The 27,965-nt window shown below is 39.6% G+C and overlaps 1 protein-coding gene across 1 annotated transcript in view; it reads right to left on the minus strand.

The window, feature by feature from the left end:
- col14a1a (collagen, type XIV, alpha 1a) overlaps positions 1-27,965 on the minus strand; it is a 133,530-nt gene that overhangs the window by 42,455 nt on the left and 63,110 nt on the right. The window contains exons 23-33 of the mRNA XM_080040000.1: positions 25,300-25,416; positions 21,146-21,292; positions 18,504-18,578; positions 16,128-16,267; positions 13,191-13,314; positions 6,206-6,349; positions 5,745-5,909; positions 5,530-5,568; positions 5,229-5,367; positions 3,354-3,496; positions 2,083-2,192 (exon numbers count right to left, since the gene is read on the minus strand). Coding sequence (XP_079896126.1) covers positions 2,083-2,192; positions 3,354-3,496; positions 5,229-5,367; positions 5,530-5,568; positions 5,745-5,909; positions 6,206-6,349; positions 13,191-13,314; positions 16,128-16,267; positions 18,504-18,578; positions 21,146-21,292; positions 25,300-25,416 — 1,343 coding nt within the window. The remainder of the gene's footprint in view (positions 1-2,082; positions 2,193-3,353; positions 3,497-5,228; positions 5,368-5,529; positions 5,569-5,744; positions 5,910-6,205; positions 6,350-13,190; positions 13,315-16,127; positions 16,268-18,503; positions 18,579-21,145; positions 21,293-25,299; positions 25,417-27,965) is intronic.

Consider the following 27,965-nt stretch of genomic DNA (forward strand, 5'->3'; position numbering starts at 1 on the left):
CTTTCATCTGTTTTCTGTGTGTCTCTTCCTCTTCGTGTGTGTGTGCTTCGCAGGTCCTGTGGGGTATTCCTGCTTTCACGCAAGGTTTTATCATATGGTTATCCCCTTATAACGGGCGCGCACACACACACACACACACACACACACACACACACACACACACACACACACACACACACACACACACACACACACACACACACACACACACACACACACACACACACACACACAAACACACACACACACACACACACACACACACACACACACACACACACACACACACTGTTCTTATTCACTTGACATCCAGTCTAAACTGGAAACCAACACTTCCTTCTTCCAGGCACACACCCGCTACTGCTCCCTCCCTCAACATTGTCATGTTATCCAGCACAACGACAGAAGACAATGGAGGAGACAAAGGCAAAGAGAATGATGGACAGGTACTCAGGACATTTTGAGAATTTAAATTAAGAAAGACTGGCAGAGAGTTGGTGGGCTGTTGTTAGTTTGTCTTCAGCAGAAATCCACAGTCCCAGGAACGAAAGTACACAACAGCAGCTTTACAGCAAGAAAACACTAAACAACCCAAACAACACCAACAACAACAATATTGTCTCCAAAGGCCTAATATAATACATCCGAATTTCCACTTCCACCAGAAGTAAAAACACCTCCTGAATATATTGAGGATAATTTAAAAAAACGCATTCACAAAGGCAAAATAATGGATTATTATTCTGCAAGCTGTTATTATTATTTTGTCTCGCCCAATGTTGTTAGACATTTCATGCCAAAGTGTTTTGCAATGTAAATTTGTCATTCACTGGGCCTGGCACGGCCAAACCACAATCATTATTTATTCAGTAGAGGCATTTGAATCACTATTTATCCCATAATTTATTTTCTCACAAAACACTTTCTTGTCTCAAATGAGCAGAAAATTAAGGGAGTTTTATAGAGGGTCTTACATCAAAAGTTGCCGTTTCCACTCATTCCGACTAACTTGATACAATGCAATTTACATAAAAAATTACTGAATAGAATCCCAGTCATTAAGTGTCTTTGTTACAAGAATCAGTTAGGCGGACACACTTAAACCATCTCTCGTGGTCCAAATTGAGGTCAGCAGGAAATAGGTATAGTAACAAAATCATAGCAACTACCACAGTTACCAGGCATTGATGGAGGTATTACATTTATGTGGCATTGATAACACGTTTGGAAAAAAGGCTATGGGAATATATTAGTTAATTTTGTTCTTTTTATAATTACAAATGTCCACTATGACATCATCATGGGAGGTCTTAAAAGGGTAGTGAAATCACTCCCACTCCTAGTTTAAGCAATGAAATAAAATGGGTGCAGAACAAAGCAGTGGAGAGTGGGAGGGAGAGACAGAGGAGGGAGAAGGGCTATCACCACCTGCAAACACACTCACCGCTACAGTGTTGATAGGTCAAGAAAAAACACCCAGCTTCTGGAAAACCACCCAATAGGCTCCATGACTTCACAAACATCAAAATACAGTCAATCTTCCTCATTTTTTGTCTCGTTCTTATTCAAGGTTTGTCAGAAAGCTTCCTGCTCCCTCCATCCCCTTGTGCTCTGCAGAGTTTCAGTGCAGCAGATCTGAACATTCATCTGAAAAACTACAACCTAAAAATTGTTCTGGCTTTAAAGATTAAAAAACGCAAAAGCACCGACTGGACTTAAACACTTTACACTGCATTTTTATTTATTTATTTAAAATGACTTACATGGGGGCGCCCTTAGCTCAGTTGGTAGGGCGTCCCCCCCATGGGCCTCGGCCAGCAGCGGACCCGGGTTCGATTCCAGCCTGTGGTCGTTCTCTGCATGTCACTCCCCTCTCTGCCCCATTTCAACTCTGTCTCTACACTATCAATAAAGCATAAAAATGCCAAAAAAATATCTTAAAAAAAAATTACTTGCATAATCTGACAAGCAACTTAAAACCCTTCATTTGAATCTATAATGACATGAAACAGAAGCAAATACTTTAACAAATAGCAAATGTGATTTCATTTCTTTTTCATCACACATATACTAAAGACTTACCTTATGGAAACTGCCATGAAAGATTTTTTTGATTTCAGTTCCTTCAAAGGTGACGGTCTGGAAGTCTCCTTTGTAGTCGTTGTTGAAAAACGTCAACGTCTTTTCAGAGTCTGTGGGGGAGGGGGGGAAAGAGTCGGAGGTAAGGAGGGAAAAGTTTTATGCTCACATTGAGTTGAAACTTGCCTCGTTCACCCTATTGTCTCCGTTGTCTGTTATTAGACTCCAATAAAGATCTGATTTATAACAACAGTGAGCACACTGTAGCATTTGCTGGACAATATTAGCAACAACCAACTTTGATCTTTTTGCTGTTCTGCGCTGTTCATCAGCCATCCACGTTGAATCAATTACTTTCACACCTGGACCAATTTACTATAGACAAGATAATGACAGTAATTTTATATCGACGGTGTTTTATGCCATTATCAACATGTTTTCTTGCTTTTGTCCTAAATTCCAGGCCTTTTTTTTCCACAAGCAAGGATTCTTCTGATATGGATTGTTTGTTGAAACTCTCTGGAGCATCCAAATGTATTAACCCAAACCCAAATCAAGATTCACGTATTTCACTAATTTCTTTCTGCACAGCGCCCAAAATTACTTTTCCCCTGCAACGTCCTCCATGGGGTCCCAAGATCCTCCAGGCAAGCTGGCAAAACAATCTATGCAGCAGGTCAGGGGTCTGCCCTGGGTCTCCTCCGAGTCAGCAGGGTCTGAAAACACCTTTGAAGGTTGGCTCCTGGGGTGAGTTCACCTAGCGTTCAGTGTTTTTGAGACATCGCTTATCACAGTGTGATACAAGCACAGCCTTTGCACCAAGGTCAATCTTGTGAAACGCCAATATTATTATCATCATCCCATCTGCTTTGGCTTTACAATTAAACTGGCTTTATAACAAATTGAGATCACTAGTTACAAACTCTAAAGCATTAAAGGATCGGCACCTCTTGCACTTTCCAAAACAAATGGTGTGTGTGTTGATGTGAGACAGAAGAGCTCTCAGGTTTGTCCGTATCTACTTAATAATTGTTGATACAGGGTTGGATGAACACTTAACTCATTAAAAGGTTCATTGTATTGGACCAAAACATGTGGCTGTATTGAGTGATTTCTCTTCTAACACCTCAGTTTTTTTTTGGAGACAGTGGGACTGCGGGAGATGAAGCACACATCTGCTGTTTGAGTTTCTAATCATCAAACGGTGATGTGCTTTGCTGCACATGAGACTGAGAAAAGATCAAGTAGGAGAAACACCACAGATTTAAACTTACTGTCCAGGATCAGTCCCACCAATGGCTCATTCTCCTTGTTGAGGATTTCCCACAATGCAAAGGGCTCCTGCGGAGTCTCAGGAAGTAGGCGGAGCATCATAGAAATGGTGTAGTCAGAGGGTAGACCTTCAGGGTGAAGGTACCTGGTACATACATGAAATAACAGGCACACACACACACACACAGAATCAGTGAGCACGGCTTTGCCCTGAAGGCATTTATCCACTAGGTGACTTTTTTAGAAGTGTCACTGAGCTGTTGTGAGGGCTTTTCGCGCTTTCAGCTGCCTGAGCTGTCTTGAGTATCAGACTCTTTTTGATCACAGAGCCTAGCCTTTTTTTTCTCCATCTGCCTCCAAGCACTTCAGGTTCAAATAAACTCAGCTACAACTTTTCAGAAAGCATGTCAATGTCACTCTTTGCGAACGGAACAATAACGGAGCAGAAAGCGTAAGTTCTAGTTGGTTGGAGGTAAAAACCATGGAATAGGCTCTAAAATGACAACATCACAGAAAAACAGACAAAGCCGGAGCACATTTAAAGCTATTGACTGTTCCTGTGAAGAGTTTGTATGCACAGGGTTTATACTTGAACATTTCCTAGTGGCACAGTGGTAAACGGTAATGATTACCTGTGTCTGTTAAAAAAAATCATTAATTTGTTTCCAAAATCTATATTGGTCACGGTCTAAATCTGCAATATGAAACCCACTTGAAATGCACAGGGTGAACTGTTAATGACCTTTAATCAAATCATCTTATCAAACTAGATGCTATAATAACTCCTTAGTGTCCTGTGTGAGCAATGAAAATTAATTAAAAGTGATATAAAGTAGGATCTCCAGAGCGTATATCAATGTATGGAAATATGGCCTATAATCAGAGTTAATATTTTAAGGTGGTTTCTATTCCATCTGGACAAGTTAAATTATTGATACTGATAAAAATGTTATACACTAGAAATGGCCAGCAGTCTGTTCCTCGGTGAAACCACAGGGCACTAAATGTGGACTGGCAACAGCTGCAGAAAATGTTACTTAGTGTACGTCTCTTAATCTGTTTTACTTTCTGTATATAATGTAGAACCTACAAATTTATCAGAATAGCATTATTATATTATAAAAGACTACACAAAAGTTTTTTTAAATAAAATCAAAAAAATATCTAAAGGGCACATGAAGTGGGTTTACACTTTTAGACAATTTATCATAGACTCTGTATAGAGTCTGGCTACATGGAAAATAGATGACAGAAAACTTTGACATGTTAGCTTTTATGTTAGTTCCCTGTTCCTGTTGGCGAGAAAGCTTAGTCATTTTCATTGGCAGGACTGCAAAATAGTTATAGGACCGTGCGTGAACTGTTGGCTGATCATTCAAAGTCAGCTGGTTTTTGTGTCCCGCTGACCACTGACAGTCACCACTCCCCATGTCCAGGAGGGAAAGGGAGAGTCACTAAGTAAGCAAACATAGTCGGATAAACAGTGGAGGAGGACCGAAATAACTGGTAAATAGTAGTGAGCAGGATTCAATAGCATGCTCTGCGAGACTGGCTGGACTGGGCTGACTGCTTTCTACTACTGTATGCATGCTGATCCTAAAAATTAATTTAACACCACAACTTATAGTTGTGTAACATTCCTCGTTAATTAATGTGTCTGGAAGTCATGATGATTATTCTTGTGAGACTTAATCTTTGATAACCTTGGTGTATTTTGTCATTTGTTCTCAGGTCGGATCTTGAGCTATGATGCACTCTTTGTTTTCTTGCCAACTGAAACAGTTTTCTAGAAAACTATGAAAACAATGCTTTTGCAAACGTAAGTTTTACATTTGAACATGTACTGTCCCCGTTAGCGTTGCTATGTCCTCACTCACTTGGTGGGCTGTGACACCATGGCGTCTCTGTGTAATCTGTAACAAGGGAAGCTGTTGAATGAACCTGGCTCCAGAGAAACTCCGGGTATGGTGCTGTACTCCTTCTCCACTAGGCCAAACTGCTCCATCATACGGAAACCTGCAAGGGACAAGTCATCAATATATATTGTCCTTCTGATGGGCATCCTCGCCATCATCATCAGCATTAGTTTTCTACCATTGGTTTGATACAGTGGTTGGACCTTGGTGACTGTTGTAAAGTATAGTATGTTTTTTTCTCTCGGTCATTTGAAGCCCTTACCTGCCAATGTGTTACCACTCATCAGCACTGACGGACAAGCTGAACGACAGAAAAAAAGTATGTTAGTTATCTTTTATATTTTAAACTCCTCTATACATTGTTCCTGCCTCTTTCAATCTGTCTGCATCCCCCGTTTGACCTTTCCTGAACTCTTTCTCCCCCTCATCTCTCACCCTCTTACTATCTGTTTTAAAACATGAGGTGGTCTTACTCACTGGCAGTGGCAGCCTCACAGACAAAAGTAATGAGCTGTTCTTCTATTTTCTTCACAGCATCCAAATCGTCCACAAAGAAGACATGTCTGTCGCTGGGCTTGCTGGCAATATTCACCAGCTCCCCGTAGTCTGCGTCCGCAAAGCCAATGGCAAAGATGATATAGCCTGAAAATGGAATGAATCAAGAACTCATTACTAAGCCGATGGAAAGGGTTAAGCAGAGAAATATAAGACATTGTTGGACTCTTCAATGGTTGAAGATTTTGACATCCTCTTACAATAAAATGTCACAAGAAGCATCCAAGAATTGAAAGAGGGAGAGGGGACCTATCCTCCATCTTTACTGCACCGACACATAAAACTTACCTTGTCATCAACAATAAATCACATACTGTACATCTGGTGTCAATATATTCAGAATTCTGGATTGTATTCCTGTGTATGGTCTATATGATACCCACCCTCCATCTGCATCTCCTTTGACACTTTGTTGACATCATCTTGCGAACGGCCATCAGTGAGAACGACCAAGACTTTAGGAACCCCCCTTCTGGCTCCAGCTTCTGGGGTGAAAATAGAATCCTTCACGTGTTTGATGGCCCGACCTGACAGAAAACAAAAAGGAACGACTTCGTTTAGCAACCAAACCACTATTTTTGATGCTTCCACGACCTTGGTTTAAATTAATTTCTAAGATGATTTCACTAAGAGGATTGAGCCTTGCCAGCAGAGTCCTCATTGCTGCTTGGATTCTCCCTAACACTGAAGTCTTTTCTGTCAATTCAAACGGTCTAAACATTTGCTATTTATGGTCAATTCCTTGACGTCTCTTACTGTACTACAACTCATCTAACTTGAACTGTTGTCATGTCCCGGCAAGATTTCTTACTTACGTTTACCAATTGCACGTGAACTGATGGCTACCTTGAAGTAAAAGGACATTAAAAAGATGAAATGATACAGCATGCTTTGGGAACATGGCTAGCAGTGATATATATTCATAGGCTAAATAGTAGAAATGGACCTCAGCCAGGGCTGGACTGGCCATCGGGCGTACCGGGCAATGCCCGGTGGGCCGGCAGGCATTTTGGGCCGGGCCGGGTCCATTAAAAAAAAAATTATAATAATAATAAAAAATAATTTCTATTTTTATTTTTTATGGACCTTCGGCTGTGTGACTCGTCCCGGCCCGGCCAAGTCACACAGCCGAGGGCCGAGGTCCCTTCCCTCTCGAGAGTGCCATGGACATCTAAATGTGCGTGCAGGCTGACAACTTCACCTGAAAGTTATGTTCAGGGCCGTCGGACTGCGGACAGGCTTGGGGGGGCCCAAGGCAGAGGTGGGCTGCACCCAAAAAAATAAAAACGTGTTTAAAAAAATAATAATAATTTTACTGGCTCAATATAGGCCCCTGATCTTTGAAGGCCTAGAAAAATGTTATTTAGGGAAAAAAACAGACATCAGGGGCCTTTCATTCGTCAGTAAATTTTTGTTATTTTTTAAATAACATTGTTCGGGGCTACGAAGATCAGGGGCCTATATTGGGCCATTAAAAAATACAAACAAAGGGAAAAAAATCCCAAAGCTGACTGGATTTTTTAAACATGTACATTTCTTCTTTCTGCTTTTTGGTCATTCTGTGTCTATTAATTATTCCAGAAAATAGTACTAAATAGCTTACATTGGAAACAGTTTATTTAGCCTTAGTTTTCTCCTCAAAGTGCACCAGATTGATGAATTTTACTTTAACATTTAAAAAAAAATCTTGCTCCCCGGACCCCCCTATAGAAGGTCCAGGGTCCACAACACAGCCTCCCAAATTCCTGTGAGAAACACTGTGTGTGTGCATGTTTATTAAGAGTCATTAGACCAGGGGTTGTGTTCAAGTACGCGTAATGATTTGGTCATTCAGCAATAGAAACTTTGTGTTGTTATCTGGCTCAGAGAGGGACCAGTCACTCATACGTTTTGGACTATAGACAAACATAGCTTTTACATGTTTGTATTGTAAGACCGCCTCTCAGAGGGCCCATCAGGACTTCCTGTATAGGGGCCCAGAATTTGGTGCAACGCCCCTGCCTCCGCATATCGTATAAATAATCATGGTGGGCTGCCATGGCCAAAAATGCCAGGGCCGATTTTTTGTCCCAGTCCAGCCCTGACCTCAGCATCTCTTTTTTTAGCATGCTTACTGATGAAAACAGTCCCCTGATCGCCACACACAGGCAGGTCATTTGTATTTCATGACAGTTTTGCATATTGTCATCAATATTTGCATTAATACTTCATATAGCTCATAAACTAATTTCCACATGACCTTTTCATAATTAAGTAGGTAATCACGGCACATAATCCTACCAAGTGTCCTTACACTTTCTCCTCTCACTCCTCTTGTGCTTTCAAGCGTATGTCTGAGTTATTAAGAGTGGTGTAGGAGTATCAGGGAACTCACTGTAATAAAAAAAACAGTTGAAGCAGTAAAAAGCCCTTTAAGTTTAAAAAAAACTTATTTTACATGTGAGAGTATGTGATATAAATGTAAAATGGATCTATACAGTATGTGCAAGGTGTTTCCGTCTTTCAATTTATATCAAAACTAAAACACTGAGACGGCATCCCACACCTCTTCTTTCTGTATTTTTTTCTCACATAGTTGTCAGTGATGAAAAATGATAGAGTGGCTCTGCCTGTAAAGTGTTGTGCTGTCAGATATCTGCCAGTGATACATCTATTTCTACACTGTCCTCTCATCACACTGGGCGAGACTGGAATCACAGCAGCTGACGAGGCATGAAGTGAGATGCAGGACAGAGCAGACAGAGAGAGGCGGAGGAGACTGAGGAGGGGCTGGGTGGGTAGTGGGAGAAGTGGAAGGGCAGTTAAAAGGGCACCGAGGCAGTTAGGGGGAAAAGGTGGAAAAAAGGGGAAAGGGAGTGTGTGTGTGTGTGTGTGTGTGTGTGTGTGTGTGTGTGTGTGTGTGTGTGTGTGTCAAGTGGTCAAAGTCAGTTTGAAGGAAGTTTCCTGTCTGGCAAAAGCTTGCTGTCACTACAGAAGAGAAACAATAAGAGACAACAAAAATTGTTGAAATCATCTCGCCTGTTTAAGCATCCAAAGCCTCTATATAACTAGGAAGGGACTTTTAATACTATTCATGGGTTATTATTAGGGCTGTCAAATTAACGCGTTAATTTCGATTAATTAATCACAGAAAAATTAACGCGATTAAAAAAATTAACGCAGATTAATCGCACTTCTATATTTCCCTTTGACCCGGTGCAAAAGAGGTGAGATGATAGCGGAGCTGCACCTATATCTTGCGGACACGGCCCGCACGGGATTAAAGAGTAAAGAAAGAAGCAGGGGAAAGGGGCCGAGGGCTCTATGTTATGGGCTGCTCCGGGCAAATAAACATGAAGGTAGGAATACGTCTTATGTTATTCTCGCAGTGTCTGTGCATTATTGATTTAGTGGGTGCCTAATTAACAATGTAGGTTCAAAACAGTAGGCCTATCTCTCAATCTTCCTCGTGTCTCACTTTTGTTTGCTAGTTGCGATCGTCTCAACGGACACCCGCCCCCTCTCACTCTTCCTAGCATATGCCTGTCTTTTTTCCTCCTTTGTTTGTGTGTGTGTGTGTGTGTGTGTGCGTCATTTAGCCTGCTTGTTTTTTTTCTTTCGGCGCTAGTAGTTCCTAAATATATTTAATGTAGAAGCCTGGCTGAGGGGAGGAGACAGAAGTTACGAGAGACGGAGAGAGAGAGACAGAGAGAGAGACGAACGGTAGCCTAGAGGCCTACAGTTGTTTATAAACAGGCATAAAAGTGTCATATAAGTGTGTGATTAATTTAGATTAATTAATCACAGAGCCTGTAATTAATTAGATACATTTTTTTAATCGCTTGACAGCCCTAGTTATTATGAACAGATGGAGCAATACAATCCTCTAATCTTTGTCAAATTACAGTGGATTCCAAGTAATGATTTAGAAATGTTCATGAACAAATGCATTATTGAAATTATGCAATGACTTTTAGTATCAGTTAAACTCATTCATGGGCCATTCATACATTCAGCCCTGAGCTCATTACAGACTCATAAACCTTGAAAATCTCACACAGTTGCGTTACTACAATTGAAGATATCCGATTGCGGACGTAAAATCCTAGAAAAAGGTCAAGCACTCTTGACTCATCTAATGTGTGAATATGTTACTGTAAAATAAAATTAATAAAAGTCATAACACACACACACACACTTATTCACGATTCGTAAATCAGAATATACAGAGTCAGGGATTAGCAAATTTACTCACGTAGAGGATGAAAATCAATCTCAAAAGACACACAGTCACTATACAGTATATATATATATATATATATATATAAATAAATACTGTAAAGTAAATACAGTATAAACTATATATATATATATACTGTATACCCTGTAAATACAGGGACAAAGACTTTTACAGCTGGAACTACATTAAACCACTCACTCACTCACTAAGCCAGTCACACTAATACATTAATGAATAAATGCATAGTGAAAAGCCAAAACCCAAAACATCAGCTTCAGTGCCCTGAATCCTCCACATGATCTTCTTCCCTCACACTCCTCGTATGACAAGGCACTGACATTGGGAAAAAAACAGACTTAAAGAAAGCATCATCATTTACATATAGTATTGTTCATAAAATGGGTATGGGGAAAAGGCTTATGAGAAGGATCTGGCTCAGAATAATAAGTAGCTGTCCCTCTTTCTTGAACCCCTGCTGGGCCATCAAGCAAAGTATTCTTCCCCTTAAGCTGCTTTCTTGCAGACTGTCAGAGAAAGAAAACTACTACGTAATCTACTTTCTAATATCATCCAGAACAAAGAAAATCCTCTGTGGAACTGATACAAGCTATTTAACTTTATTGTGGATCTACAAATTAAAAAAATTAAATGTCATTGTTTTTTGCTTGACGCCAAAGGTTTTAGGACAAGGAAGAAAAGTAAGCTAGCCAACTACAGTTAAATTTTTTTTTAAAAAGCATTGAAGCTGTGGGGCTTTTTGGCTAACAGTTGTAATCACACAGATGCATCTGCCAGAGGCTGAGGGTTAAACAGGCAGTAAGGCTCACTATTAGGGCTTGGGGGATTTCGACACAGTGAGGGGGCCTAGTGGTGTCTCTGAGGACAAGTTGAGGTTTTAAGGATAGGAAAAGGGAATAGTTTGAGTTTGGAGCGCAAACAAAACTTTTAAGGTTGTAATGCAAGCCTCAAAACTGAAAGGTAGACAAACTGATCCACCTGTAAATGGACCAGAGGGGTAGGATGTAAGTAAGGAGGGTAAGGTATATGTGCGTTTGCGTAGAATAGAATAGTGCTTGTATAGCTTGGTGCTCAAATTCACAAAGGATCATAAAAGAAGCTTACGAAAACAAAGTACCAGTAAAAAAGAGCTGACTTATAAATAAATTAAATAAATATGTTTGATTATTTTTTGTTAAGGAGGACCTATTATACTACTTTTCTGGTCTTAATTTCTTGTTTTACACTGCTATAGAGCAACCTGACACGAATCACATCACAGAAAACTATGTAGATTTTCGGGAAGCTCTTTCTCTTATTTTGGCGATCCAGCACGTCCTGTCAACACTTGAGTGTGTGTGCTTCGGCAATCTCCGCTCCCTCCGCCTGTGCATCGGCCATCTCCGCTACCCTCCCCCCCCCCCCTCTTGCAAACCCCACTCCGTTGTGATTGGTTACCTTCCTTCCGGAACACTTTCAGTGGCGGGAAGCACGAGCATGGACCTATAAGGGCGCGAGGCAGACGCGAACAGGGTAGTGACAGCATTACCATACATGGAAACATCCGCGTGGTCACGTCACAAATTTTTATGCGACGTCACAAATTATGAAAGGGTAGACCGCTTTGAAGACGTGACTTCTCGACTGGCTAGAATAGTGTTTAGTGCTCTGCACAGACACCCCAGACGGTCAGCAGGGAATACGTCAAAATGCATGTAAATCATTATTTGATAATTTAGTATGGTTAAGCATGACTATGAATCATCATAACAACCTTTATAGGTCATAAAAGTCAAAAAGCATCATAGGTCCTCTTTAATAAATACATATAATAAAGGACTTTCATCATATGAAATACAATATAATCTAAATATACCTGTAAGTAGATATAATACGCTGTGTGGGTTTCTCTGGTGGAAATAAGGACAGCCCTAAGAAACAGGCACTATGTTTGAGCTACTGATGATTAATTCTACGCTGAGGTATGAGCACGTGCTGAGTGTGTGTGGGTGAGAGACAAAGAGATAGAGGGAGACGGAGAAATTGGGAGTCTGTGAGCACGAGCCTAGCCCAGCTCGCTGCCTCCACTTTCTCTTTGTGTGTGGTAGATGAAATTTCACGGTTTATTTTCTGTTCTTGTGGAGACCACACACACACACAAACGCAGTGCTCTGTCAGCTAATTCGCCACCTGTTAAGATTTAAGACAGTACAGTAGATGTATGTGTATAAAAGGGGTATGGGTGAAATGGACAAAAAAAAAGAACGAAGGATGCAAGTGCAGGGAATAAGAAGGGGAGAAGGAAAAGAAGCGAGAGCTCTGGGATATAGAGAGGGGAGGAAGTGGAAGATGAAAGTAGGGGACAAAAAAGGAGGAAAACAATGATAAAGCTGGACGAGAGACAACAAAGTGAGGGAGGATAGCACTGCAGAGGGTTGGCAAGAGAGCAGAGAAGATGGAGGAGAGGCAACAAGAAAGAGAGAAGTGAAGAAGAGGGGAGAAAGGGATAAAGCGTTGAGAAGATGGGGCCCCGGAGCTGGTACAAAGGCTCAAGGACACAATTATTTTGAACAGACACTGAGCCTTGACCCAGGATTTAGGAGAGTTAGAGTCCTGTGAACAGCTGGCGTTACCTTACCACTTGTGTTGTAGTGGTAAAGCTGGACACGTCCGCAGGAATGTTGCAACAGATTGACATCCCCAAGCTGTGTGATGTGCATCATAACCCTACATTAAAGTCTCTCCTCTCTGCAGTATGGGATAGTTTCAACAAGGGTCCTTAAAATTGGTGTAAGCCGGCATTTTCATAAAAATAGTCTCACAACATGCTTTTGTTCAAGTATGCTTATCAAGTTTGGCTCTGGTGAAGTTGAAGTTTTAAGTTCATTTTTGACCTTCGGGAGAAGCATAACATCTCACTACTAAAGTTTGGATGTAACCAGGTTAAGAATAAGCTTTCGGCCTCAAGCCAGCATGGACAAGCAGTTCTTAAGGTGCGCAATAAATGTTATATATTCAATAATGGGTGAACTCTATCTGCAGAGATAACTAATGGTCCATTTAGTGAGACTGTTTTGTCAAGAGGTAATAACCTGACATTATAATATACCTCTATTTGCTGCATGAAATGTAACTACTCCTGTTCTTCTGACCTGTCTTGGTGTTTCCTCCCTTGTATGTGATCTGCTGAATCGCCTCCAGCAGCGCTTCCTTGTTGCCATGGGAACTCAGCTGTAATTCTGTCCGAGCGTCGTCACTGAACTGAGCAATGGCCACCTGCAGAGATGTGGACAGAAAGCTATATGAAATAAGTGCACATCAAATTATACAACGTTATACTCCTAATCTTGTGGACCCTTGGAATTGCTTTGAGGGGAAAGACGAAAAATAATAAATAGGTAATCGTCTGCTCACACTCATGTCAGTCAAATCGCTGAAATGTATGTTCTCTGCTTTCTCCAAAATGAAAATAGGGAATCCAAATGATTTCGAGCAGCTTATGTGGCATTATGTGTGTGAAATGAAGCCAAATGTCTGTGCTTTGGATCCAAAAACCACTTAAGCCTACCTCATTAGCACCTACAATTTCTGCATTCATTCTGAACAGCAGCAACAACAGTGTGAAACAGATGCTGCCTTTGTTTGCTGAAGGAAATACTATAATTACATAAATGTGGTGGCCTTAAACAGCCCCAGAGTGAATACTGTAGGAATTAGACTGTCCACAAGAAGCCAAGGTGTAACAAGTGAGGTGTTTAACCAGGTCAGTGTGGTTGGTCTCAATATTTTTTTCACACTGATTACATGTGGGAAAACTCAAACTGTAAAAAACTGCCTTACTTTATTGAAGTCTTGAGGTGAAAATGCACTAATATATACACACATTATAACTCCAAACTCCCTAATCTGATTTTTCATCCATCTAATTGGCTTACTCTATCATTACATCCAGACTGCTAATGGTGCTGTTGTTGGCTCAGGTTGGACTACATGTACCAGCCAACTCTGACATTCCTGCACAGCCAACTCTCTCACATTACAGCCAGTGTTTTGCTCTTGCTAGACTACTGCCAGAGGGCTGTGTGGTGCAGTGAGGGAAGCAAACTGTTTAACAGCAGACAGTACACACAAATGAAAGAAAAAGGTTTAGCAAGCACCTCTACAGTGTGACAGATGGAGCAGCTGAGCTCTGCTGACACAGTGGGGGGTCAGCCCAGGCAAGAATCACAAAGAAATTAGTTCACAATGAAAATAGAAAACTACTGGTGTGATCCTGGCATCACTATTGATGAACCTGACAAATGAGAAACACAGTGAAGATGGTAATATTCACTTTAACGTCAGCCAAAGTATTGCTCATGGTGGCTCAAGGGGATCATGTTTTAGACATTGCTTGAGGCATCTCATGTTTACTCCCAGCTTTTACTGAATGTAGACGTAGACCAAGGTTCTCACCAGAAAAGGACTATTTTCTGGCAAAAAACAAAGATTTTGAATACTGCAAACAAAGCAACCCCAAAAAAGAAGAAGTATTTAATAGAAAGTACGGATTGACTAATTAGGGTTTAAAGTTCCTCCTCCTGACTCTTAACTTTTCAATAGATTCAAGGCCGTGGTATTGCTGATTTGTCAAGGGACAGCAGAAGAACACTGGGGGTTGTTCAGAATCAATTAATGCCTACAGCAGCAGCCTTCCTCAAACAAATAAATGAGCATAGTCTACATGTGTCAAAAGGACCAACAGTAAAATCAGATTTCAGACTTATAATTTGAGCAAATGTCAGTCACGTCAATATTTTTTGACGTGACTGTAAAATTAAGGAATGGCCAGCTGGCTACATATAGACCCTGAACAATGCTGTCATTATGAGTGAACACAATCTTGTCTCTATTATTTTATAATCTACTGAATGGATTAAGACTAGTTTCATATATAAAAACGGAAAATAAACAATTTTCTTCTTTCACTTTTGTTGTGGGATGTCAAACAGGTTGAGGTATATGGAGGTTGAGGGACAGTGGGACTTTGGGGAGAAATGGTTTTAGGGGGATATTTATTTATTTATTTTTAGATAATTTTGGGGAATTTTTGCTTTATAAGACAGTTTTGAGAGACAGAAATTACATTGCAGAGAGGGGAATGACATGCAGAGAACAACCCGGGCCGGATTCGAACCCTTGATTCGAGCCTCTATTGGAAGGGTAATCACTACACCATGAACATTGTTGTTGTTTTATCTTTTTGAAGATATTTTCGGTGTTTTTTTCACCTTCATTTTGTAGTGCAGAACTGAATTTTAGAGAGAGGGGAAGGGGGGGGCATGCAACAAAGGGTATGGGCCGTAGTCGAACCCGGGACCACTGCGACAATGTCGCAGACATTAAGTCAACATTTTGACTTAATGTTGCACCCTACCCGCTGAGCCATATGTGAATTTGATTGTACCTTGTGCTGTGCTTTCAAAAAAACTTGACTGCAGATTCAACGTGATATTTCATTTTAGGGAGGTTGTACCACAAACACATATTTGAAAGTGAACAAATACAGTATGTTAATACAAACACTCTCTTCTGTGAGTGGGTTCCTTCCTACCTAGAGATAACATTATTATACGTAATGTCTCTTGTTTCATCATTGTTATGGTTTTCAGTGTGGCGACTTTTGGCTATGACCTAAAGCATCTGCATTACATTCAGTATCCCATGAGCAAGAATTTTGTCAGAAGAAAAATTACAGAAAGAAGAAATTAATTCCAAAGCCAGTGAAAATTTTTATTTTTTTGTATTTCTATTGGTTAACTTATAACACTGCGCTGTATATATTGGCAAGACAGCAATTTTCACCAGCACAGACACTAAGACTAGACACAAGAACCACAAGTGGTCCTAAATGTGAATACCAGCAATCCAAGGAGACTAACTGCTACATTACTCAACAGTCTTAACCAAAAGACTGAACTCTTGCATTTATAATTCAGAAATCTTTCCCTATGTAATGATGCATCTAGGAAAGGGGGGGTTAAAGTGTGAGCTTACTAATAAAAATTGTAATTTTTTTATTTAAGTTTGAGTTGTGACTCATGACTGACCTGGGTGCCGTCTGGTCCAATCAGATCCAGTGATCCCATGGTGCTATAGAGGAACTGCGTTATCTTCATGAAGTTGTCGTCTCCAATGGACCAGGAACCGTCGACCAGAAATGCCAGGTCCGCCTTGGCCTCCTTACACACTAGACGGACAGAGAAGAGAGATTTATGGATTTAGTGAGAATGTTATTTTGTGTCTGCATTTTAATAATACATTTTGCAGATTGAAGGTCATTGGAGGAAAAAGCACAACTTGAATTTTAACTGACTGTCTCATATATTCAGACTGAGTAAATATGCATATTATGAATCTCTGTAAATATCCATCTGCTGCAAAAGGGTAAATATGTAAAGGCTGGCTCCTCAGATGAATGTTCACACTGTAGAGTTTATAATATTAAAGTAAATAAGTATACTATCCAAATCTGACTTTCAAACTTATTTTACCACAAAAATCTGCTAAGTGTTTTTTTTTGTATTACTTGCTCCTTCCATAAGCTGCCCATTCAAACATTAAAACAGGTCCAACGTTGACTTTTCCTTTTTCATTTATTCTACTCAGTCAGGCCAAGTCAACCTCTTTTAAAGCCGGGGGAAAGCATTAACCAAATCTACACTGTTTATGAGAGGAGAGGAGAGGAGAGGAGAGGAGAGGAGAGGAGAGGAGAGGAGAGGAGAGGAGAGGAGAGGAGAGGAGAGGAGAGGAGAGAAAAATAAAGTTACTGAAAACAAATTAAAGTCTACATAATCGCTGGCGTCATTGTTATAGGTTAAGACAAATGTAAATGAGCTTTATAAGTAGAACTCTCATGCTTGTCAGGAATGTCAAGTTAAAGGCCAGCCGGAGAATGTTTTGATTACAGGGTTTTACGTGGCTAACTGATAAAAAGCTGTGATGATATGACACTGACACTTTAACATTCACTCTCTGTCTGTGTTATTATATCTGTCTTGAACACCTTGCCACTCATCACATCTTTCTGTCTGTTGCTACTGCAGTGTCTTCCTCATTTGGCTTTCTGTCCGTCTACTCCCCTCTGACTTCTGTCTGCAGCACTGTTTCTAACCGTGTCTCTCATCTTGCCCATCACTTCGATTCTCTCAATTCAATTCCAAAAGCTTTATCGGCATGACTATTGGGGAAAACAGTATTGCCATCTCTCTTGTTGTGCTGTGTAGTCTGTCTTCCCTTTTACAGAGACACATGCACCTTGGCTTTCTCTCTCCCCTGTCTTTGTGGTTCTGTCCCGACTAAAAGGTTGCCCGGCGTCATTACAGACAGATGCATCGGCCTGACAAAGGTTAGAAACTGAGACAGAGATGCTTGCAGACGGGCTCAGCAGGTGTGTCGGTTCATGTCTGTGGATTTTACCTGAGCTCATCAGACAGGAAAAGAGGAGGGGGACCGTCTGGGTAGGAGCAGGAGGGTTGTACTGTGAACTTGTACCCTTTTGTTCCTAATCATTCCAGGCTTTTCAGGGCCATTTAGAAAAATCCCCCACAGTAAAAGACAAGTATTTTGCCTGTCCTATTTCACGAGTTATTTATTACTGCAGTCTGAGTTACAGTTTGACCAAGGTTTAAAGTAAAGGATAATCATTAGGCATTAAGTTTAGTAAGCCAGTGTGCCGTGTTTCTGATTAGTAGATGGACAAATTGCCGTGGTGTTTTGGGTCTAAACAGAAACATTCAGGTTAATAACATAATAAACCAGGATAAGAGTAGTATTTCTTTATTTTGGATTGGGCTGCAGCCTACCTTATCCCCGGTTATGTAATAGGCCCACCCCCTCCAAATCCCCAAATTTCCTTCCAAGTCACTGCTGATGTTTTCAAAGTAAACACAGCTAAAAGTTGTTCAAAGAGTAAACAGTGACGTAAAATAGTTACTCTCTCGTTTCCTGTGTTAATATTAAGAGCACAACCACTGCTCTGTATATTTTTATACATAGCAATGTCCAAATCAGATTTGCCCTCCATCCTAATCCCGTAATGCATAATCGCATTTGATAGCATGTCTCTGCCAGGACAAACCCTGACCGTGACACACGCTTCAAGTGCATCAAAGTTAATACATTTACATACATTACACATGCTTCCTATAACATCTGCCTTTTTTAAATACACAGTGAAACAAACAAGATGGATGCCAAACAAAACCATATTACATAATTAATTTGACGTCATAAAACATAGACATTACAAATTCTGCATTTATGTGTTCCTGCAAATTTGTATAATTTAAATTAAAAATGCATTTCAATAAGTGATAATGTGTAATATGACTACAGTTTCCATAAAAAGGTAATCAGATGACACATGACACTAGAAGAATATTAAAGAACGGTGTGTTTTTGTGTTTGATGCACATGTGGCTAACCTTCTTTGGCAGGCGGGATAGTGGGAGGGGGCTCTGTGGTTGGAGGATCAGTCGGAGCTTGAGTGGGTGCTGGCACTGGATACACCACACACACACAGAGGAAAACAAGATAAGGTCATCAATCACAATGGCAGTGACAAGTGGCCCCATCATCAGGTGACCACACACACACACGATTTATATACATATTTTATATTGTTAATTTCCTTCTGCCAACAGCTGGTTCTTGACCTGTTCTAGAGATAAGTTTTCTGGGGAAATCTTTATTTACATTTTAAATACACAAGCAATCCAGCTGCTGAGCTTTCTTTCTATCTTTCTTTCAATAACTGAGCTATAACGATCTGATTTTATCTTTCTATTTTATTTCTATTAATCTGTCTTTTCTTCTGTCTCTTTTTTGGAGTCAGCAAAAGTACTATTTTCATCATTCTAGAATCTGTCTGACCAGAATCAAAACAGCCCAGGGTCAATCATCTGGAAAACGCAAAATATAAAATTATAGTGTAAAAAAGTAGTGAAATGATCTTAACTGAAGTTTCTTCAGTTCCCAAGGTAACTTGTTGGTGACAGAAGTTAGTGATGTATTTCATTCAGTCATGAATTTTGCTGTAGAGCGTGCAGATTTGGCGGTTCATTGTGGCAAATGTCACTGAACACTTAAAGCTACTACGAGTAAGTCGGCACGTTGGTGACACCTTTGAACAAAAGCGGTAGTATTTTTACGACGCCAGCTGTTTTCTAGCTCGTGCTGGGAGTCCAAGATTCAAATAATCAGGAAGCAATATGGTGCGTGTCCGTGTGTTGAAAGTGTGAGGGCACCGGACTCTTTTCGGCTTCCAGAGAGTGGTTAGTGACACAGCTTCAACTAATGCCAGTAAGTGCTAAACACACCTGATTGCAATGAGTTGATGCATTGTCACCTCTCACGTAGCTGAACGAGTCCGTGTCCGTGAGATGGCAGTTAGTTAGTAGTCTATGGATCACGATGAGGTAATGTGTTTATGTTGTTGTAAATAATGACTATTTCAGATGAATAATGGTCATCTGATGATGCTGGTGAGGCAAAGTAAACTGTTTTAGTAGGCTACCGCTCATTCATTTAGGAGTAAACACTGCAGTCTAGGTTCGCTCCGTGAAATTGTGTATACGTTGCTTGGCAACGCCCTCCCGCCCGCCTATCACTCTCCCTTCTAGCTTTTCTTCATTGCATTTTCTTTTTTTTCTTTGATGGTTCAGCCCCGTTATCAGTCATTATGACTACAAACAACTGTCTCAAACAAGGCTCCCGCTCCCCTTCCCTCACCTAGAGCCATAGGCTTCTCAATTCACGTTCCTGCGCCACACTGAAATCTGCGACCAATACGGATATGTGACCATAGAGCATGCACGCGTGAACCGAAAATCGGACTGGGTGTACGACCAGATCAAATGCAGTAATAAAAACTATATAAAAACGTCTTTCTTTGCACTGATGGTCTCGTTTGCTGTTAAAGGTCATTTATGATTATGAGAGGAAACATGAGGCTGTTTAAAAGATATTTAAATGTTACTCGTTGCCGCTTTAAGTGATTCATGTTGAAGGACCACATCATTACAGTTGTTGATGTCATGCCTACTGACTGTTGATTCACTGTAGCTAGTAATAGTAGTAGTAGTAGTAGTAGCACTAGTATTGCATTGAAGTACAATTTAGCTCTTAGTTACTCTGTCTTACATATAAGTATGGATGTATGTAGCATACAATAAGAATATAGTATTCTTGTTGTATGCTACATACATCCATTTTATGGAAGTATGTTATTTTAACTCCAGTACAGTTGTGTGACCATAAGTCACTTTGCAGATTTGACACACAGTATAAAGGATGTGATCATCTTATAAAATTGCAGTTGAAATTAGCTACATCACTAAAATTCTGGTTACATTTGAATGCATCAGCAATTCTTATCGAATAATGTAATATAATACCTATATAATAATTCAGCACTCTAAGGGACTATTTTACACAATGAGAAGATTTGCTTCACTTGCCTATACTGTTGCAAAAATCCACTTGTAGCGCTTCCTTTTCAATATACAGTTTACACAGCTGTGTGGATCATTCGTGGAATCTGTGTGTGTGTGTGTGTGTGTGTATGTGTGTGTGTGTGTGTGTGTGTGTGTGTGTGTGTGTGTGTGTGTGTGTGTGTGTGTGTGTGTGTGTGTGTGTGTGTGTGTGTGTGTGTGTGTGTTTCTGCAACCATTTCTAACCATCCATCCATATAACCCTGATTGTGAGTTGAGCATTCCTGGGCCCCTGAGCTGTGCAATTCATCTCAGCTCCTCAGCTGACCAATGAACTGCAACAGCAGCTGTGTGTGTAGGAGAAAGTTGTAGAGGGAAGACAGATGCACGACAGAAGGTGGCTTCAAGGGAGGGGATATAAAGATTTATCTTCAGGTAAAAAGAGACTTTAATGATTAATAGGGGGAAATTAGATATGAGAAGAAAATTGACAAAGAACAAAGACATTAGTGGATCAGTGCCAGTGGATGAGAAATTGTTAAAAATATGTGGATGAAAAATGTCCTGGGTGCAATGGCGTACATGAGAACATTGTCGTGCATGTGTAAACAATATTTAAAACATTTGAAACATACGCGTCATGTCGGTGATGGAGACAGAAGGTCCCTCGATTTCCTGCAACTCAGTGTGAATGTTGATCTGGTACTGGCTGCTGGGAGTGAGGTCATAGAAGCATTGTCGAGAAGCGCCCCCTCCCAGGCTCACTTCCTGCTTCTGACCATCTGCAAGTAAACACAAAATGATTTAGAATAAACAAGGTTTAGATCAATTCCAATGAAATACCAACAAACTGATCCTTCTTAAGCTCCTGTTTCCAAAGAATTGGAGTTACAGGGCACATTCTTCTTTTTTTGTTTGTTGCTATGTTCCACTTCATATATTCAAACTGGGGAGCTGCTAAGTATAATCCTTCTCTTTCAGAGTTGGACACTAAGCAATTTTGTTAAGAGCAGTCTGGTTGCAAAGTGCCTTGCTTAAGGGCAAATGAAAGGAGTAGCTGCTGAAGCACAGAAGCCGCAATCATTCACGACCCCACACAGACATGCTCAGATCTTCTAGGAAATTTAAAGTTGAAAACTATGCATCAACTTTTAGTATCTGAAACATGTACAAATTTAACATTATCGCTTACAAAATGCTTATTTTAATACTTTTTTGGTGTAACAGAACAGGATTTAGGGCCAATATTATTTATCTTCTGTAATAAATCAAATAGATCCTAGTTCTAGCAGATTTATCATATATGAATGTAAAATAAAAAAAACATACAACAACATGTAAGTCGGAAAACATAATTATATCCAGTGAAGAATAAAAATAATCACATTATTTATTTATTTACAATTTCCTTTGAATTGCAGACTGCAACCACTTTCAATGTGTTCATTTAAAAAAAAACTGTAGAGGAACAGCATCACAAAAAAGAAAGAAAGTGAACTTGTGTCGGCAGCCTGAAAGGGACAAACTGGAATCTAGCTGTACACATGCACTTATAGCTGCCATTTGTCAGTTGTATTAGTCCAATTCTATTTACTAATGTGTCTCTCATTTTGAAAGGTGACGCACTAGCTCCTCCTACTTCACACAGGAAAAAGCCATAGATAATAAAGTTAAGGGAAACAGCTGTCACAGAGACTCTCCCATCTGAAAAGGTGTTTAAGCAGCTGGTCGGCTCTGCATGCTTTAAAACAAAATCTCTAAACTCCAGCTAAAGCATCCAGTCTCAGCTCAGGCAGGAGGGGAAGGGAGTGACATAGAAAAATGGAAATTTATAGTAGGGAGGGAAGATGAAAGAGAGACATCTTCCTCCCCTTTTTCAACCTCTCTCTTTCTGACGGTAAACGGCAGTAAAATGCTCACACACATCACTTAATGCACATTTCTGTCAAGTAGAAGCACTTTTATTCATGTCTCTAATCTCTCCATTTACCAGCCAACACCGTAGCCTCCATTTTATTTGAACCACTACTAAACTCCTGTCATCTACTGGAACCCCGTCCAGTAAATCCATTGTAACACAGAACTAACATTTGATCAAGGCTTTTCTCACATAAGATACTTTAACTAGGAGATACTTCGCCTTACTCACACACCTATTGTCCAGGTAAATCCAACTTGACACAGTCCAATGGAAGCAAAAGAGAGTTCAAATGATGATTGGCATTGAATAGAATTAGTGGAATAAATGTATTATTTGGCTATTTTAGCTCATGTCAAAAGTTAATTTGTTTCACTTTTTGCAGACTATCTTCAATTAGACTTCTATGATATAAGATTTAACACTGGAAGTTTATTTTAAAGGTATACCTTAACATTTTGGAAGGATGAATGAGAAGATCAATATAATTTTCATATCTGTAGGAAGCTAGAACTGTAGGCTGATACGCTTAACTTAGCATCAATACTGTTATCAGTGGATAACAGCTATCTGTCCAAAAGGGGGGAATAATTACTTAAAGCTGTGAATAAAAAAGAGTTAAAAGGTAAAAGTTATGTGCTGTAACTTTTTTTGTGGCTGCTGCAGTCACTTCCTGGAGAGAACTAAGCTTATCGTCTCGTAGGTAGCTGTATTCATTCATGTAATTACATATTTATTTTATGCTCGAACGCGAGGATGGCATCAAACTTCTCATCTAACTTTTCAGCAAGAAAACAAATAAGTATATTTCTCAAAATGTAAAACTACTTTTAGTCTCTCTTTGAAAGTAAAACTTAAAATGTAGGAACAGGAGGAATAAAAGCAAGCTCTTTTACAGAGGGGAGATTTATCTATTTTTTGCAACAGAAGCATTGTTTTGAAAACCTTATCTACTAAACACTGATGCATGTTGTACACTTATTGAAGTATTGAGTATACATTCTGGATTGCCATGCATCTCTCAACACAATCTCAGATGTGTTTGTCTAAGCTAAAACCCATCACCACTGCATCTGGTTCTGCTTCCGTGACCTTTCAATACGCAGTGAAGTCTAAGAAAATAAACTACGTTTTTAGTAAGAAAAGTTTTTCTTGTGCAGAGGTAAATAATGGAATGAATGGGCAGAAATCCAAGTGTCAACAGGTCCATACACCAAGTAAAACCTTACTTCATGATATTGGCTTTTAGGGGGTTGAATAATGCAAACAAAATAGTGGCAACTGCTATAAAGAAAAATATCAAGAATGCTGTCGCTTTTTGAACTGTGTTTTTTTCTGTAAATTCAACATGAACCTGTGCTGTACAACCAGGGCTTCTCTGAGGACAAATACAAATAAAAGTTGAACTTGGAACTGTTCACTGAGAGTGAACCAGCTCCAACATACTTTCTTGTCAAGGGGACAAATTGAACACAGGTTTTATATTATAGACACAAAGTAAAGGGAAAAAAACAACAAAGGTGAGGTTTAGCTGGATCTTTTTCTTCTGTTGAGTGATTGGAATAAAAACATGTTTGATACATTTTTGTGCTATTCGATTTCTTCATTGTTCTCCTTCCCTTTGTTCACACATTATTTTCTTCATCTGGCTCCTATTTTTCCATGTATTAACTGAATCAGCTGTTCATTCAACTGCTTTTTAAAGGTCGTAATCCTTTGTCTTTATTAGTTTTGATTCTGACACTATGACTTGAACAATTCTCTAAGCGGTTTCCTCCTGTGTCGCTTAATATGAGCCTCTGAGGAAATAAGTGTCATATATTTCTGTTATTTGTACATGGCTTTGGTTTGCATTGTAAAGGATATTCATAAATCTCTCTGTTTGCAGAAAAAGGTAGGTATATATAAGCACATGATCTCTCAATATTAAAGGAATACTTCCCCCATACGGAACCAGCGTTCTATCATTATAAAATAACTATTATAATATAATGAATGAGGTTTTTCTTCCCTCAATCTTCCCTTAGTCTTCCCTTGGCCCAGCTGTCCTGTTAATCCTAACCCTTACTGTGATGTCACAGTAAGGAAACTGTAGGGTTAGACAGTGAGACCATAAAACACTCTTTCTGCCTTTTCTCAGGCTAGGATGATCCGATTTTTTTTATACTAAATAGGATCTCCGAGTTCAATACACCTTCATATTCCAACCGGTGAAGTAGGCCTTTAATATGTATCCAGATGATTGTGGAAGGCTTATGTAACCGAATCACACGTGAACACGCCAAACAACCACAGAGAGAGTCCTGAGCTGATCCATCTTTGTGTTATTAATAAAACAGAGGAGACATTTTCATGAGGACAGACTTGTAAATCTATAAGGAAACATATATCAGAGTTTGGAGTTCAATCCAGCCACTTCACCAAATATCACGACTCTAGTTAAACTTTTGATTTACTGACTGAATTGTATTCCAGTCACTAAGCTGGCAAACACCTTTCTAACAACGTATAATGCTGAAACATTTTGGGATGGCTGAAGGTACACACAGAAACATTAGTGGGAACAGCTGTTCACTGTGTCCAGGACGTCCTGCCTGTTTCTGAAAACCTTGAACAATTTAAATTTTTTATTTTTTTTTACTGCAGCTAAAGTTTATAGAGTTACCATTAAATTGTATTCAGAACAGATAAGTCAATAATTCTACTGCTTGAAGAGTCCGGTGTCACAAGCTAAATTAATGAAATAAATGAGCACAAATCTTTCACAACCTTTGAGAAAAGAAACCAAAACTGGCAAACACTCACACACGCACGGATAACAATAATATAGAAACACTGTAATGTAAACTCATTAACATGAAATGTACTTACTAAGTGTAGACTGAATGGAGACTCTGTATGATGTTGCATGTAGAAGAGGCTGCCATTGGACACACATGCTTTTGGGGCGTACCTGGTAAGTTGACAAGCCAGAGATGCCGAGGAACACTGGAGACAGAGAGACAGAGAGACAGAGAGATAAAATAAAAACACGACAGAAAGATCAATGTAAAATCTATTTCTTTATTACAGGAACATTCTGTTTTCATGTGAGACCAACTGCTGTTCAATTTGCAACCACACACACACAGAGACACACACACACACAGGGGCGTAGCACCAAATTCTGTGCCCCAATACAAAAAGTCCTGATGGGCCCCCTGAAAGGCGGTCTTACATTACACATGGCTCTCTGAGCCAGACAACTCCACAATACATTTATTTGAGGAATGACCAAATCATTACTTTTACCAGTGTTTCCCCCAGAAAATGTCTTAGTCAAGGTGGTCACTGGCCAGGGTCACAGGAGGCGTGGCGAAAATGTTGGGGGTATTTTGCTCAAAGATGCCAATGCGCACTATAGAAATAAACAACTGTTTATTTGAATACAACAGACGCTGACCTTACAGTTGTGCAATTTTGTTTGCTATGTGCCGGTAAAATTTTACCAAAAAACAAATTAAAGAAAACTTCTACTGTTTTGGTGCAATGCTATGCAGACACACTAAATACAAATGATAGACCATACACTTGTGTATGCACAACAAGTGCAAATTCAACTTTTTAAAGTTCCTTTATGGATGGGGGGCTGTGATTATTGTGGACAATAGGCCTACTGTGATGCGATAGCCTATAATTCATTAATAGTTATTATTAGCCTACTTGCTTGATTTATTTTTAAATACAAAGGTTATTGGTCGTTTTGGAACATGTCTTTCCCAATTTAAAACATAAAAATAAAGCAGCATTGAAAATTCAGAAAATCAATCTTCTTGTCCTACACTAGCATGCTGTTCTACAAATAACTCAATAGTTGAAATAATAAATACAATGTGTTTTCCCCTTAAAATGTCTAAATGCATTTCAAAGACAGTAACAGTGTGGCACTTCTTTAAACTTACTGAATGAAACTTGCCTGGGCCATCACTCTCATGTATTTATCAGACTTTTTCTGAGCGGATAGATAGGTTGTGTTGCCACAGTGATGTGGAGTCTTAAACTGTTCTAGCTTTGCCAGCACTTATATCTGTACAGCTAAATATCCCCATAGAAACATCGCTGCGTTTATTTTCGCCACCAGTTCACGCACACATGCCTTAGTCATGCGCAGGCCCCTGATCGCCTTGCAAGGGTCAGGGGCCTATCATGAGCCAGTCAATTTTTTTTTTTTTTTTATGGCATTGTTCAGGGCCTTCGAAGATCCGGGGCCCACATTCAGCTCAAAAAAAAAATATATATATATATATTTTTATTTTATTTTTTACTGATTCACACACACACACACACACACACACACACACACACACACACACACACACACACACACACACACACACACACACACACACACACACACACACACACACACACACACACACACACACACACACACACACACACACACACACACACACACAAAAAAAAAACTAGTGTGCTCATAGCAGACTACAATAAATCTATCCATCTATTATCCATCCATCCATCTATCCATTCACCCATCCATCAGCACAACAATCGGTTTTCACATGTTTTATATGAGTATAACTGTGAATATACTCATATAAAACATGTGAAAACCGATGACAACATTCTGTTAGATAGATGTTAGAACAAATCATTAAATAAAGTAAATTAGTCAAGCTTGGTGCTTATCTGTCTTCTGGAGAAAACATTGAGGCATGATGCAGCAAAATGCAAAACATCAACAGCCATTTAAATTTCTGAAGCTTGTTTGGTGGTGAGATTTCAGTGTACAAAGCAAACCTCCCAGGACCCACTCTCTCCTCGTTATCCCTGTCTTTCTCTCCCCTTTTCCCATTGTTAACAGAATTTGCAGATGGCATAAAATAAACTTGGCTGTTATGCCTGTAAATGGATATTTTATGCTGGGACCATATGGCGGTTGCCTTATTTTAAATACCAGTGAATAATGCATGTGTCAACTAGGGGTGGGAAAAATAATCGATTCTCCGATTAATCGCGATTCTCTCTCGAACGATTCAGAATCGATTCAGATAAATTAATAATCGTTTATTTTTTATATTTTTTATATTAGTACTTCCTGCGCCATTGCGCATGCACACCACACATGTGCGAGTTGTTTACAAACGTGGCTACAAAAGGGCTGAGAGCAGCAAACCCATGACCTACACCGGCTTTATCTCTGTTTACGTTTTTGTATGAGAGCTGAATTCCAAGCCATACTTTTTGTATAATGTGTTGAAATGACATAGAAAATAATAGATAATAGAATAGAAATCCTATAGAAAGTGATTTACGGGATTAGAAATAAAATAAAACTGAATGTTTTGTTTTTACATACTTCCATATTGTGTTGAAATACAAGCTGCATTGATTATTGCACTGTTCATAGAAAGTCATATTTGTGACAAGAAAAGCTTTTCTCTAAAACAATATTAGAGAAGGCAATTCATCTGTTGATTGTCTTTAATGATCATCACAAAAGTAGGAAGTGATTAGCAAACTCTGAGTAGCAC

The sequence above is a fragment of the Ammodytes marinus genome (assembly GCF_949987685.1).
Source record: "Ammodytes marinus genome assembly, chromosome: 13".
NCBI classification, from domain to species: Eukaryota; Metazoa; Chordata; class Actinopteri; order Uranoscopiformes; family Ammodytidae; genus Ammodytes; species Ammodytes marinus.